The following is a 16,764-nucleotide window of genomic DNA, read 5'->3' as shown; positions in this document are numbered from 1 at the left end:
TTGGTTTACTTTAGCTTCTAATTCCCTCTGCACTTAATGTGTTCTAAGCTATTTTAATTCACATTCTTCTTGTAGTTTGTGTACCGAATTCACCTAATAATTCATTTTGATGATACAATCTTCAAAGCACCATTTGGTTTTTTTTTAGTAGGTTCTGGAATAGATTCTTTTTCACTGCAACATTTCTTTCAGGTACGATTCGCAGTATACTGTTTAAGCTTGCCATTAGTCTTGCACTCAGCATATGCTCGCTTAGCATAGCCACATTTATTATTTTTACTGTTGAACACTTTAGATAAGAACTCTATACGCACACAGGGGGTGCCTCAACTTTTCAGCATGTTGCACAGGCTAAAACACCAGCACCACTGTGAAACAGTTGAACTGGAGAATCTTTCCAGATAAAAATATGCAAATTATCCCATCAAATATCCCACATGGCTTCCAGATTTGCCATTCTCAAGTGCTCAACAAATAAATGCAGCCTCCAAAACTAGTAAGCCAACCAACGTAACTCATGCAAACAAAGTAATACCTACATGCAGGGCAATCCCAAGTTTTCCTTACTATAAAATAGCATTTTCAGTAATGTGGTCAAGTAAACCATTTCTAATTAAGTTTTTCCTGCACTAGATATCTACCAGAAGCTGCATTGTAGTAAAAATTCCACCTTTTTCTCAAAATAAGTAATGGGTAGATTTTTTTTTTCCCAGACTCTCCTCTGTTCCCAGGCCTCCACTTTGACACAGAGATTTGAAGGATATACCTTTTGTCATGTCTCTGAATCATCTTGGTTTGTAAATGTTTAATCACACCCTCTTAGTATTCTTCCAGCATTCATCACGTTTCACAATGGCGCACAAGCCGGACAAAGGCAGGAGAGGACAAAGCCACAGAGATGCATCTGGGGAACAGAGGGAGCGGGAAGACAACGAGGACTGCAGGAGCTGCAGAGAGGAAAGTCAACTGTAACACACTTGCCTGGGAGCCTGGAACTGAATCCCTTTTCCCACATCCTCCTCGAACGGCAAGACCACAAAGAGTAACATCATCCTCCTCAAGTCACGGAAAAACATGAGAGAGAGAGAGAGAGAGAGAGCGCGCTACAGGCCCTTCCTGAAAACCCGGACAAATGCTTGAACAACTAAACCTCCACACAACACTGATACCAGAGAGCTAATGTAAAGGCAGCTAAGGTACATTTTCACCCCACTGCAATCCTTTGATAAGAACCATATAGATTGGTTTCTGAAGGACCTGGTAACATCCTAAATTCAGTACAGATACTGGGACAGTAGCTAATAATAACAGGGTCACATAATGAACAACAAAAATAATAAACACTGAATACCTACTTCAAGACTTCCTCTCTTTCACTGATTGATGTGTCTATACTGTGCACTGAGGCAGAGGGATCAAAAAAACCCACACCACCTGTGATTTTTAATCAGTAAGGACTGTATTTCAGCAGTAGTTGCAAGTGACTTAAGACTGAACAGGTGACCTCAATTTTAAATATCCCCCAAATGCTTGATTTTGGAGTCTTAATGTTTCTTTTGGTTTGATTCCTTAGGTATTTTTAAAATACTTTCGATAATTTCTGTGGAGAAATCACAGTGCAATGGTTTAGGAACAGAACTGTCAGTCTGGGAACAGAATTTGAATCCTGAATCGGGTACTGACTGTGTGTATCACATCTGACAAATCACTTAATGTTTTTACCTTGGTTTACTGTAGTGCGGGAAATTCATAGGAACAGGAGGCTGAAAGAAGTTTTCTGGCTGGAGTCTGTTCCACTGCTATGGTGAGGAAAAGCCATACAAACCACCTTTGAAAAATCTCAGTGACCCCTTTGTACAAATGAAAAATACATAAATAAATTGATCTGCTAGAGGATAGGAAGGCCCTACAGAGGGATCTGGACAGGCTGGATCAATGGGCCGAGGCCAACTGTATGAGGTTCAACAAGGCTCAGTGCTGGGTCCTGCACTTGGGTCACAACAACCCCATGCAACGCTACAAGCTTGGGGAAGAGTGGCTGGAGAGCTGCCCAGCAGAAAAGGACCTGGGGGTGTTGGGTGACAGCCGCCTGAACATGAGCCAGCAGTGTGCTCAGGTGGCCAAGAAGGCCAACGGCATCCTGGCTTATATCAAGAATAGTGCAGCCAGCAGGACTAGGGAAGCGATCGTCCCCCTGTACTCTGCACTAGTGAGGTCGCACCTCGAGTACTGTGTTCAGTTTTGGGCCCCTCACTACAAGAAGGACATGGAGGTGCTGGAGCATGCCCAGAGAAGGGCAACGAAGCTGGTGAAGGGTCTGGAGCACAAGTCTTATGAGGAGCGGCTGAGGGAGCTGGGGTTGTTTAGCCTGGAGAAGAGGAGGCTGAGGGGAGACCTTATTGCTCTCTACAACTACCTGAAAGGAGGTTGTAGCAAGGTGGGGGTCGGTCTCTTCTCCCAAGTAACAAGCAATAGGACAAGAGGAAATGGGCTCAAGTTGCGCCAGGGGAGGTTTAGGTTGGATATTAGGAAAAATCTCTTCACTGAAAGGGTAATCAGGCACTGGAACAGGCTGCCCAGGGAAGTGGTTGAGTCTCTGTCCCTGGAGGTATGTAAAAGACGTGTACATGTCGTGCTTAGGGACATGGTTTCGTGGTGGACTTGGCAGTGCTGGGTTAACAGTTGGACTTAATGATCTTAAAGGTCTTTTCCAACCTAAACTACTCTATTCTATTCTAAATGGCTATTACTATCCTTACCCAAAAGGGATAGCTGTAATAATAATCTCAGCCAGAGGAACATAAAAATAAATCAACTAGGTCATTCCAGAGGGCCTACCAGCCCAGCATCCTCTCTCTGACTACAGCCCATAATGAAAAAGAACAAGGGAAAGAACAGGGCAAGGATCTGGCGACCCTTCCTAAGGGTTCACCCCATGATCTTCCTCAAACCAAAGACTGTGCACCCATTGGTTGCAATTCTCTTCTGTTATGATGTGCAGCAGCTTTTTCAATCTGTCCAGCCTCCTCGCCACCCCGTGACCAAGGACTCTCCAGATTAATTACGAGATTAATTATGGGCTATGTGAAAAAGTACTTCCTTCCACATTGCAGTGACAGTGCGGTAGTACTACTGTTGCCAAAAACAGTAACTGCAATGCTCTTATTTTACATATAGGCAAGGTATTCATATTCAGTTTTCAGTATTTGGTTATTTTCTACAGGGAATAGAAAGCATTTCATGGTTTTGGCATCCTCTTGCCTTTTAATGTGCCTGAGCCATATACACTAATCCTGAAATGGTTGCACACTGTAACTGATTTCACAAGAGAGAGCTCTGTGTTGCTATTGCGCTCCTGTTGCAGCACAGAGTCAAGCCCACGCTGCAATAGGCTTTGTGCGGCGATATATTCAAGATGTTCTTACTGAACTGATTTTTCCCACCCACCATGGAAAAAAAAAAAAAAAAAAGTATTTTGTTCCAAATAATTGCATGGCAAGCTCCAGGCCAGAAGAGTCACAGATCTAAATAGACTGGGTTTTATGCATCATAAGAATTACAAGTTTAAAGCAGACAGTATTGCAGACTAAATGACTGACCATGATGTCTATTGCTCTACTGTCAAAAAAGCAGTAGAGCATAGCAAATGGGTTCTTTGAATGAAGGGCATGTTTGAGGACTTAATAATTGATAAAGTTTTGTTCAAATTTTAGATTTTAATACTACAGGAGGAATGAAAACAGTACTAATTTAGGTAACGCGAATGAACCATTCTAGTAGCATTAGAAAGTTTCTTCTTGACTTTAGGAGACTCTGGATTGGGCTTCTCAAGGGGTTCTGTGACAGAGACCTGGGAGGTGATACACCTGCTGCAAAACAAAGGAGTTACTGATAGAGATGGTCTCGAACAGAGCGTACAAAATAAGAACAATGTATGGTGCAGGCATTAAATATAAAGTAAAACCTTCACATTTTTGCTTTTATTAACTACTCTCTTAAAAGAGAAAGCAATGAATATTGAAATAGTCCCATGTTCCTATGCAACCCAGTTTTACTGCCTGGGAGATTGTGGGGAACATATCTTTTAACTTGTCATCAGCCTTGTAATTCTTTCATACATGCTGTATAGTACCTTGATCCTAGAGTGAACTGCTGATTCTAAACAAACCAATGTAAACCAAAGCGATAGGAGACAATAATCAACTCAGTCAATGAGAGAATGTTCAGTTCAGAATCTGAACCTAGGAACCCTCATACACATTTATGAGGAGGTCTGCCGAGTCCTTTTGACTTACTCATACAAGCAGAAAAACCTGTCAGATCAAGTTTTAAAATATTTCACTTGCAGGAAACTACAGCATTTCCTTCCTTTTATACAGATACAGCAGTTGCTCGGGACTGGACCGCTTCCTCAGCAAGCACAAATCAGTGCTACACTCTCTTTAAATTACCTATGTCTAGAGCAGTGAGACAATCTGTGACAGCAAAGAGATCAAGATCTGGATTCTGACAAGTTAAATGAATCATGGTTTTTAAATGATCTATTTCCATAACTGACATGCATTCTAAATCATCTTGAACAATCTCGCACACAGAGCAGGATCCAATCAGCAGGAAATATTGTGCCTTTAGAGCGACTGTAAAATTGGACCGCATATTGGTGGATATGTATAGCTTAGCTCTTAATACAAAAATAATTATGCCTGAATTTCAACATCTTACACGACTAAATCTAGGTGATGATGTTTTAAGGGCAAGAAAAAATTATCGCAAATCATCTTAATTTCATCAAAATTATTTTACATCATTACGGTCCAAAACCAAACCAAGAACAAGATTAGAACTGAAGGAGCTTAAAAACTATGTGGCAAATAATTTACAAAGGGAGTTTATATAACTCAAAAACCAATACACAAACATAGCAATTATAATGAACGTACCACACTTGATAACTATCTAATCATGAACAAACGCATAAAGATTCTTACATTAAAACTTCAAATTTTCATTTTTATTAATAGCGTGGATTTAGGACTATAGAAAATTTACTAGCTTCAATCATTTTGTCTTGATTCTGAGTCCAACCATGTTAGTTTCAGAATGAAAAAATCTATAAGAATGCTAACTGCACTGTTGTGTATCTGTGTATTTGTTTTAACTTATTAAGTCAGTTACATCTAGAACACTTCACCCGAAAAATATGACTATCGTTATAGTTTTATTACATTTGCCATGGCATTTTCCACATGTGCCGTGACACCAAAATGCATGTGAATGCACCTATCTGCTTTTGCAGTGATTTATTCACTACATATTAGGTATAAAGAACTACACAAAACTGAAGACTATGAAGAATGAAGATGATAATGAGTCAAAATCTCCTATATTCTTTCATGAGACTTGTGAATATTACACCAAAACAGCAATTAAAGCCATGATAAGGCATATCAACCATTCAAAACCCTACAGCTACAAAAATCAAAGGCTATGGGGAAAGACCTGGTTGTTGCTTTCCACTTTAGTCTTGGCCTACGTATTATTCATAACGCGCTCCAATGCCCCATAAAGGCTTTCAACTCCACCTCCGACAGACACACATACATGCAAAAAACATAAACCTAAGTGGCAGTTAGTCACCTTACAGTGATCCGATATGCTTTAATATCAAGATATCAGCATGTCCGACTGTCCCACATTGCTGGCATTTAAAGTTAATCTACCTTACCGTTGCTGATGCCAATGTAAAAGAGACACAAAAAGCAGACAACCCAGCAGAGAAATAACCAGAGACTGATTTTTTTTTCTTCTTTAGCTCTTACTAAAAATACTAGAGTATTTTTCATAGCAGATAAAATTTCATAACAGATGAAAATTTCTTTGTCTTTAGTCATCTATTTACTACACCATCACTACAATGCCTATACATTGGAAGATATATAATTTCTTTCATGGACATATCTTTCAGACTTTTAAATATATTTCAGACTAAGAATTACTTTAAAAAAGACCTGCTTGGAAACAAAGGAGAAAACTGCAATTAAAGAAAGTTCTCAGACTGCCATTTGTTAAAACATCCAGTTACAATTTGTGATTAGAACAGTCTAAAATAAGCCAACTTACTGATTTACATCAAACAGAAGCAATTTTCAAAACCATGATGTACTCCGGTCATCAGTAAACATTCCGAGTTTATTCCGAATAAAGACTCCACATGAATATTCCCATTACCTTACAAAAAGGTGAGAATATCTGTTCAAAATCTGGTCACTTTTCATATCAGATTCCCCATAAGTTATTCATGAAGTGACCGATAAGTTCACCCGTAACAACCACACTCCCAAACACCCCTTCCAAGGCAAATATATATAAAGAACCACAGTACAATTAAGAAACTAATCTGGACTTCCAGACTACACCAGAAGAAATAAGCCACTTAAAAATAATGGCTTTCATCTTTAACACTCCACCATACAATGAGCTGCAATCCCTTAAGTGTCTCCTGTGAAATGCTGCAGGAGAATACAATGGGGGGGGGGGGGAATCATATTCTGTACTCTGGCAGAAATAAACCATTCTACAGCCTGAATACTAATTAGAATAAACACTGTTTTGATTTTTATTTCACAATGCCTGACGTTTCTCTGCCCAGGCACCAGTCATATTGCACACATTTGCTTTAAGGTTTATGACTGTAACTAAATCCACCTCATTTAATCATTCTAATAAATCTGCAACTCAGTAGAAACCACTAAATGAGATCTTAATAGCACACTAAATATACCTGTTAGACAGACTATACAAGTAAAATACAGAAGTACAATGAAAAATATTTGCACTTGTTTGAGTGCTAGACTTCTGTTCATTCCCCAATACAGAGCTATACGAAAAAAAGATTAGCAAACACACCTTGTCCATGTTTCAGAAAAATTGCCCCTATTTACCATCCAAGTATATTCAAGGCCACTTCTATTTTTCTGATAATATATAAGGACTTCTATGGGCAGCATTTATACTTTAAAACAAACGTTTGGAACAAGATACCGAGAGCTAGGACAAGGCTTGGATACTACACCTAGGTCTCCTTGTACAAAAGAAAACAACTGATGGCAACAAAACCTTGATGGTGACTTGCACATTGTTCGTGCTGAAAACTCTGATCTACAGCCCCTACAAAATCTGGTGGGTGGGGTTTTGTTAGTTTGTTTTAAGGCATTTAATCCCAAATGTCATCAATTATTTTAGGAAACGTGCTGATGTTTCAATGTACCTTGGCTCAGTCTTCCTTGACTTCAGTCAGTGGTACAAGGCACAAGCTCTATAATAAACTTCTGCTAAACTGTAGGACTGTACATCCTACAGCAAATGTTCTCTAGCTTCCATCTCGCTAAGGTAAAGTTGATGGTGGAGCACAAGGTCCTTTATGTTTTAACAAATGACACATTCCATTTCAACATGTCACTTCCCCAGCATGCGGTGCAAGGCTGCCAAGTAGAACTGGAACTTATCAAGACAAAAAGCAGAGAAAGACGTTTTCCCTGTACACATTTTCCAGCCTCCCAGATTCAAGCCCTGCCAAGATTTCACACAGAAACACTGCAATAGTTCACAGACCACGAGGCTCTATAGTCTAAACGCGGTATTTATCTCTGTATCTAATATCCCTAGTTCTTCAGCTAGAGTCATGACAGTGAGTTTTACTCATTTTATACATGACAGAGTTTTACTCTCACACACTCAGCCTTGTCTACAGGTGATGGGTTATACATAAACCTGGTTGTCCTAGGAAACGAAGACTTCTTTCATCTAACCATTGCCACTAAACACTGATTTCCCACAAGGTCCATCCTGACAGGCACACCGCAAAGTGCCATGTTGTACGAGGTAGTCATTTGCTCACCACATCTTTTTTTTTGGTGCTGGTTTCAGCTGGGATAGAGTTGATTTTCTTCTTAGTAGCTGGTATAGTACAATGTTTTTGATTTAGCATGAGAATAATGTTGACAATACACTGACGGTTTAGTTGTTGCCAAGCAGTGTTTGTGCTAGTCAAGGACTTTTCAGCTTCCCATGCTCTCTCAGGTGCACAAGAAGCTGGGAGGGGGCACAGCTGGGACAACTGACCCAGACTGGCCAAAGGGCTATGCCATACCGTATGGCATCACGCTCAGCATATAAGCTGGGGGAAGAAGAAGGAAGGGGGGGGACACTCGGCGTGATGGTGTTTCTCTTCCCAAGTAACCGTTACGCGTGACGGAGCCCTGCTTTCCTGGGGAATGGCTCAACACCTGCCTGCCGATGGGAAGTAGTGAATGAATTCCTTGCTTTGCTTGCATACGCGGCTTTTGCTTTCCCTGTTAAACTGTCTTTATCTCAACCCATGAGTTTTCTGACTTTTACTCTTCCAATTCTCTCCCCCATCCCACCGGGAGGGGGAGCGAGCAGCTGTGTGCGGCTCGGTTGATGGCTGGGGTTAAACCACATTTTTTAACTAGAACATTCAGTTGCTAAACCAATTTTTATCACCTTTCCTTTCTACCCTAAGTTAATTGCCTTTATGCTGCACTATTAAATAATATCCTGAAGTTTAGTGAAATTGCTACAGTTGTCCTTATTTCACACCCTCACCTATGAATTCTGTAATTCATTTACAGAATTCCTGTAAGCAGGTGTAGCATGAGTCTCCCATTACCCACCTACAACTTCTTTTATTTCCTGAATCACTCTTACTTCTTTTGAATTTTTTCAAAGTTTCTTTCATAGAAAAGAGCAACTTAACAAATGCGTAGATTCAGAATCTCTCTCTCTTCACCTAGTTATACCTCTGTCCTCTGCCTTTAATGGTGTAATTTCTTCCAAAGACGTCCCTATTTTACTTTTCATTTTCTGAAGAAATCCTAAGATACAATCTATCTGATTCTGGGTCCAGCACTCTGTCAAATTTACTAATGGCGATGGCCCAGCATTGTCCTGCCTTGTTATTTCAGCTCACCTCAGCCTTATTCTGTTCCGATCTATTGCCAAAATTTCAGTGTCTTTCTGAGGTGCTAAAGCCCACTTCTTACAGTGAAATTGAGAGCATCCACAGGAAATAAGTCTTATTTGTCTCTATTCTGTTATACAGTCTCACTGTCTACATTAGGTAACTACGTATTTATGAAGATTTTCTTGTGTTCATCTCCACTTCTCTTTCCATTTTTATGTCACTTCAACTATAGCAGTATCTATTTTAATGCAGAAGTGCATTTGGTCTCGGTTTGCACCCTTTTCCACCACCTTCCTTCATGACAGTTTCCACATCTAGTTTGACACAATCCAGTCCTTAATTACATAGCCTAGTCTACCACGTTTACAGTAAAGCAATTCCTTATGCATGAAATTTATTTTTCTACTCAAGAAGTGTGACAGCCTGATTATACAGTTTTTAAAAATATATTTGCTTTCCTCTTCAACATCTGTTTTTTGTTTTTATTTCTAAATCCCCAGCAATCATAATATTCATATCCAGATTATCTCTTTTTTTATTTCTCCATACTTTTCACAAAAAATGCAAACATCACAAATTCCTGCCAGAGTAATTTCATTATATTTGCCAGTAGTTCACCATGCAATTTAATTTAACTACACATACGTTTTCTTTTCTAAAATACAAATAACAGTATTCTGGGTTTTTTTATAACAACTATCTCAATGTTATCCAGTAAAGTCAAAGAGGAACATTACTCTGATTTTATTTTTTATAACATTGCTAAAATAGATTGTTCAAATAGATTGTAGAATTGGGCACAAAGACAGTCCTTTTCTCTCATCATAAAATTATCAGTTCTCTATTTATGGTTTTTCTGGACAATATTAATAAGATTTCTTATTGAACTACAGAGATATGATTTCAGTAGTAGCTGGAAAAACTGTTTTATGTATGTACACATCTATAACATGTAAACACTTACAAAGCACTTAGAGATGACTCAAGAGAAATGTTTGTCATATCTTCAGATAACGTTACATTAAACTTATCATCTTGGCTTATATCTATTTTTTCCAGTTCCTATCGCCTGAAGATAAAGCCCCCAAATTACGACAAGACAACATAAGCCGTTTACAGTTGTCCTGACACGTTCACACCTCTCTTTCCTTGTGCCAACCCTAGCACTTGTGCAATGAAACCTATGGGACTGGAAACTGGTCATTTTTCTGTTATCTGTTCATTTTTAGCCACATTCCACTCCATGTATCACCGTTAAACTTGGTTTAAAAAAAAAAAAAAAAAAAAAAAAAAAGAGGCAAAAGCAATGTTTCTGGTGCTACCACGAGTAGAATGGGAACGTTTATGAAATTAGCTGTGCAGACTTGTAAAAATCTCAAGTGACCACAGAACCACAGGCTGAGAAACTCAGATCACTACTTTACATTGACTGTTCTACTATTTACTAAAATGCACACAATTCTAATACTAGCTGGTTTGGAGAGTAACTATTCCAGGTGGTGACAGATTATTCTTATCCCTAGTGACTTTTAATAATTCTTAGACTGCAAACCACTTTCCTATAAACTCCAGTTTTCTTTTCAATTTATGCGTCCCAGACAGAATAGAAGAACGCACCTTGTTTCCTCTATTTCCACATACACCTATCTCAAAAAGGCAACTATAACTATGTTCATGTGTGCAATTCAAGGCGTACTAAAAAATACACGTAACATTTTATCCACGACTCAGATTTCAAGAGAACTTTGAGGGTAAAAACATTATTGCATTTCTCCAGTGCAATTTCATTACTTCAACATTACTAGATTAATAAATATGCAGTAGGAGTTTCGCTTGGAGGTTTTGGCACATTAAACCAAATATCCAGGTGTGCAAACGAAGAAAACCAGTGTGAAAACACAATTTTTATGAACTAATCCAAACATTGCTCTTTCAAAGACATATGATTAAGGGTTTGTCTTTTTGTATTACCCTCAGGGAAAAAACAAAACCAAACAGTCAAACAGAGACAGGCTATTCACTCAGGCTTCCCTGAAACTACAGTTGCCTATGCTGCAATTTACATTCACTGTAATCAAAGACTGAAAAGACACTACAATGAGGTCTCCCCAGTATCACCTCTTCATCTTCAATATTGACAGACCAAGGTTTAACTTGCTCACTATTTTCATAACATTTTTGTATTCCTTCTTAAATCCTTACTAACCATTTCACAGTTTTAAAATACAGGGATGCTCTTGTGCAGATGGACAATACCCAAAGAAAGTCATATTAAAAAGCAATCAGATGGTATATGCTAATTCAGTAGATGACAGGCTTATCTTGGTGAAGAACTTCAGCTTGAAACAAGAATGACATCAATCTTCATTCTCCTTTAAGGAACCGCTTGGCCAATTTACAACATTGTGGAAAATTATTATCCAGCCTCTTGTGCCCCCAAACTAGGTACTGAATATTTTACCCAGTACACTCCTCAATTTCAATAGTTGTCCTTTCAAAACAATTAAAAGTTAGTTTTCTATTACCGCAATTCTGTTTAGAAAGTGTACAGTCCCAGAAAAGACAAAAAATAGCTTTTTATGAGACAAAATTGATGAATGTATGAGTTACAACTCAATAGTACTTCATGACATAGCCCTCACTAAGCCAACTAGTTAATACATTCACTCCTCCATCTTTATATAACATACTTGCTTCTCTTTCTCTACAGAAACAAAACCAAAAAAACCCACCCTCAATAAATGACTTACCACTTCACAAGAAGCATTGCTGGCTATCAGTATTTCTTGTTTACATAACTGAGAAATCTTCAAAATACATGTTTAAAGGTAAAGATTAAAAAAAACAAAACAAAACAAAACCCAACTTTTCTGATGAGAGTAGTCAAAGAACAACCATATGATGCTAGTACAAAAGACAATTATCCTAAATTAAAAGGCATCTGATTAAATTTTAAAAGCCAAAGGTGATAGTACTTACAATCCACAGTTTATAAAACAATGAACGCCACTTAAAGGCTGAATGATACTTGCTCAAATGACAGTAACTGGAAAGTACTTTTCTTCTAGCATTCCAAAAATATTTCCTTCTTGCCGAGAAGTTATGCACAAATCTATTCCCATCATCTCCATGCATACTCCGTTTGCCAGATGATAAATCTTACAGTGTATCATTGACAGAATCCAGCCATCACAAGTTACCAGAACGTAGGTGACTGTCAGAAAATATTAATAGAGTCTGCCACTTCTACAGTGTTTCTGGAGTAACAGACTTACCTCGGCAGATGGTCCCGTTCCCCACATATCCAGGTTTGCAGGTGCAGCTATGTCCCCTGACAGTGTTAGTACAGATTGCATTCTCATCACAGTTATGCTGCTCACTGCCACACTCATCATGCTCTACAGGGGAAAAAAAAAATAAAGATTACAAGAGAGAGAGTGAGCTTCTCAGTGTGATGATGTGGCATTTGAAAACCAAGTAGAATAACAAGGTTGCTACGATGGCTGAACACTGGAAGTCTGGTGTGGGAGTCACCTGTGGGCCTGCTTCAATTATCAGACTCAACAACATGTGCATGGTGAGAGTAGATTATTTAGGCACAAGAACGGGGCGGCGGAAGAATCGGTGAGGAGGCAAGGTATGGCTATGACAAAAACCCATGAAGATTATCTGCTGTGAAGACTAACCTTTACATCACTGTCCATCACCAACAGTAATAAGCAAAAATACAAGGTAAGTGAACACAAGAGAGGGGTCCTAACAGCACACTCTTTAAATACACAGTTCAGTTGTCATAGCCACTTGCTCTAATGCATGCCAAGCTGAATCTTTCTCTAACAGCATGTAACAACATATTACATTTTTAGAGTACCATTCATACCACTGAACCCCAAAGAGACTTCCAGACAAATGGGCCATATTTTGCTTTCATCCTGCAACTCTTGACTGCTGCCACTGAGCCTAATTTGCTGCAGCTCCTGCACTTGACTCTCCTGCTACATTTTCTTCTAGTAAAGCATCAGGTAGAGGTGGCAAGCTACCTGACCCTGAAGTTTCTCGCTTCTTCCTGCAATTACTAGGAGCTTCCCTCATGCAGTGGGATTGGGGGGGGGAGGAGCGGGGGGGGCGGGGGGGGCGTGTGGAATCAAAACCAACCGTGAATATTTTACAACTTTGCACTGGTGGATTTACAGTTTTGTTCAGTGGAACCAAGAGGATGCAATGAAATTTCTTAAAACCATACAAAGGACAACAGACAAAAAAAAAAAATCAGAATCTGGAACCCTTCTCAGTAATCTTCATTTATGTAACTGCAATCATCAGGCTAGTATCCATATATGGAGAGACAAAAGGTATCTTTTTCTAGTATCAAGGATTTGCTTAAATATAACCGTGAATAAGGGGTGTTCAAAGGACTACAGACTGAGTTTAGCCTTCTATAGACCACAGAGAGAGGCAGCGCCTCTAAAACACGAGCAAAACACTCATTTTTACAGACGCTGAATTAACCCCTTTGGAAGATCCTCGCCACTGAGAACAACAGGATCACAGGCTTCGCTAGGCTAAAGTTAACCTCTGCAATGCCCTCACTTTACCATATTATAGAATGACAGTCAATTTCAAGATAACTCAAGACACATGTAGATTTGAATGGTGAATTCCCAGGAACCCCCCAAACAAAATACCTCTGGAACATCGTTGATAACTATTTGCAGAACATATATCCAACATAGGTTTTCTATTTTTCAAATACATTTAACAGCAAAATGATTCGGATTGCAACCATTTTCTTCTAAAGAGCATCAAGCGATATATCACTCACTCACTCTTTGCTTTTAGCAAAAATCTCTCATACACACACACTCAAATGTGCCTGGCTTTAGCTGATCATTTCAGGCTTACATTTATACTTGTTAGTTTATGTTGGTCCCTAGCTCTGCTTAGTAATTCACTTCAGCTCCTTTCCAATTTTCAGATGCCTCACATATTCTGAATGCTAGGCTTCTTCAAGGGCTGCCTGTTCTCTCCTTCATCTTTTAAGAAACTGCACCACGGCCTGATTCTTGCCACTCCAGTCTCATGGTGCTCTGACTACTGGATCAGACACAAAAAGGGTCGAGCTACCCTCCAAGGAAGTGCCTAGCAGGCAGTTGAAGTTGAATGATGCTTTCTTTTAAAACAGACACCCTCTCCATAATCTCTCACTCCTCTTACTGCTTTTATTAGTTATTGCCATTAGCTTTCATGTGTTCGTATTCAAACTATAATGAGAACGTCTTTGCGATAGGCTCATGTACACACAAGAACATTCCTACTCAAACAACTGCTAAAATTAGTTGATTACCTTCTCAGCACTTCAGATATAAGGAAAAGATTTCCCAGTGGTAGCATATGTGTTTTGCCAAAATACACAAGAGATTATACTCTGCTGTGTTGTTCTAGGACTTTGACAATGTAAATCATTGTATTTACCACTCCTGCAGTTGTACAGATGCTGGCAGTATTGAAAGATTTAACACTGACAAAGCTGCATTCCCGCAGTCATACTTAGAACAGAGGTCAGTTTTTTCTAAGGAGATATAATTTGAAGAGTTAGCAACAAATGTGATCATGGGAACCTGCCCTTCGTGAGACATCCTGATGCTGTTAGCACAAGGAGGACTAAGGGAACCTCAGCTGCATGAGGAATCCCAAGATTTCTTAGCAGCAGCATGGCTGCAATGATGGGAACTTTAAATGAAATTTTCCCTGGTGTAGAGATGTCTATAGATGATGTTGCTACAGGCCTAATAAGAATGAGAAAGCATTGATTTTCTGTCAAGCTACAAAAATCTTTTATTCCAGATGGAAAAATCCTTAAGATTCTGTCAGTAGTGAGTTATCTTGGCTTTCCTTCTCCCTCACAAGAGATCACCCTTTGGAATACTTGGTGCTCACACTGGGAAGTAAGCGTGGAAGGTGGGCTCATGTTTTGTTTAAACTCAAAGGAGATGCTGACTGATTTGCAAAGAACATCACTTTCATACACACATCGCTTTCCAAAATCTCCCATTCAAGCACATCAGACAGAACCTGCTTTTCCTTTAATGTCATGGTAAATACTATCTGACTAGATAGCAATCAAAGACTGGAAGAGAAGGATACTGAGAAGCAAGTGAAAGGAGTCACAAACAGCGTAACTCCAAAGCACCAAAGAGGGGAGAGCTGAGACAAAAATCTCAAAGCCTTATCTTATTTTGACAATTTCCCTCTCAGCTGAAAATGAGAAGCACAAGAACGGGGATTCCAAAACACAAAAACAAAAGTAATTTTTTTTTTTTTTTAAACACACACACATATATGCAGATATAAATAAATATGCTGCCACGCTCAGGAATGAAACTGTCATCATTAAGTTTGATGGAAGTCATCCATCTCTCCGTGACTTCTACTTGTTATATAATATACACAAAAGAAGCTTATGATCAAAGACAAAAAGAACCCGCAGGCTTACTGAGGACAATACCACAGAATACAATTCCTTGACCCAACGCTCATTCCCCTGGATTATTAATACCCATTTCAAGAAAAAGGTACCATTTCAAAAGAACAGTTCCAACAGCAGCACCATTCTTTGCTTACAGACAAGTTAGCTTATTTATGAAATCTCTGTAAATTGTCTTCAGCATTAGTATTTCTGTTACTCAGGAATCCTGGCTATTGCCGCCACTATTCCATGCTTTGTCTTTGATAAAGCCAGAGAGATCGGTTACTTTTCTGTGCTTTTGTTTCCTTGTATAAAAAGAGACTATTACAAGATTTTTTTTTTTTTTAAGTATTTGGCATTCTTTTGAAATCCTCAAATACTAACAATTTTACAGAAAATCAAAGGATATCAATCTTCTATTGCAAAAAAGAAAGAATCAAATATCAACTGCTGGTTTACCTTCTACTTAATTTATTTTTCCTGCAAGCAGAGATGAGGTATGAAAGGACACATCATGTCTGAAGCTTCAGCTCACCTGTCCCTGTTTCCTAGACACCAAGCTACAGCTAAGGCCAGCAAACTACACATTTAAACCTAACATTTTCCTTCTGCATAAAAACCTTCTAGAATTTCCAAAAACTTTCATGAACTTTTCCCAAATCCTCAAGAGTATCTTTATTTTCTGAGTTCACAGCTGAACCGCGCAGCTTGTGAAGCAATGACTATAAAGTTCATTCTTTCCTCAGCCTTTATCTGAGGATAGCCATCAGCCTCCAAAAGCACTTGAAAGATCACTGGTAAGAAATTAGGCATCCTTTTACAAAAACATATCTCTGCCGCCTGTGTTGCATGACTGTGGAATCATAACATGCATCAACTGTGGGTGTCCTCTACGCATACATTAAGCAATGCTTCAGTTCTGAAGAACTAGGACCTTTAAAACGAAATCTCTACAGAAAACTTCTATTTGAAAAAGCTGTCACTGGAAAGTCAACCCTGGTTAACTACTTGCCTCAGGCAACTGAAATTGCATCAACTTGAACAGAGGTCCACTCTGATAGCACTACGGGTCTGGGAACGCGGATGCTTATACGTGGGTAGCGTTACGTGACGGCACGTGCACAGTGGTTGAAGATAAGCATTGTAGTTATCTCTGCTTTGTCACAGGTGACCTAATAAAAATACGTTGATCTTGATGATTAGAATACTCAGGAGCTGCCTGACAGAATTCGTTTTAATATTACACGACCTCACAGAAATAACAACCACATAAAAAGCAAAGTTAATTCACCAGAAAATAGTTTCAAGTAGATGG

At 39.0% G+C, this 16,764-nt stretch overlaps 1 protein-coding gene across 6 annotated transcripts in view; it reads right to left on the bottom strand.

Annotated features, from left to right (window-relative positions):
* NELL1 (neural EGFL like 1) overlaps nucleotides 1–16,764 on the bottom strand; it is a 299,065-nt gene that overhangs the window by 103,951 nt on the left and 178,350 nt on the right. For 4 of the 6 annotated variants that reach the window (XM_087743099.1, XM_087743091.1, XM_087743107.1 and 1 more), the window contains exon 14: nucleotides 12,259–12,381. The exons of the other annotated variants lie outside the window; for them this stretch is intronic. In XM_087743099.1, the coding sequence (XP_087599225.1) occupies nucleotides 12,259–12,381 (123 nt within the window). The remainder of the gene's footprint in view (nucleotides 1–12,258; nucleotides 12,382–16,764) is intronic. 6 annotated transcript variants of the gene reach the window in all.

Source organism: Nipponia nippon, unplaced genomic scaffold (genome assembly GCF_047370975.1).
Source record: "Nipponia nippon isolate SJK-2023a ecotype South Korea unplaced genomic scaffold, ASM4737097v1 scaffold_10, whole genome shotgun sequence".
In the NCBI taxonomy this organism is placed as follows: domain Eukaryota; kingdom Metazoa; phylum Chordata; class Aves; order Pelecaniformes; family Threskiornithidae; genus Nipponia; species Nipponia nippon.
The sequence above is the reverse complement of the archived record's forward strand: the minus strand, read 5'-3'. Positions and strand labels throughout refer to the sequence as shown.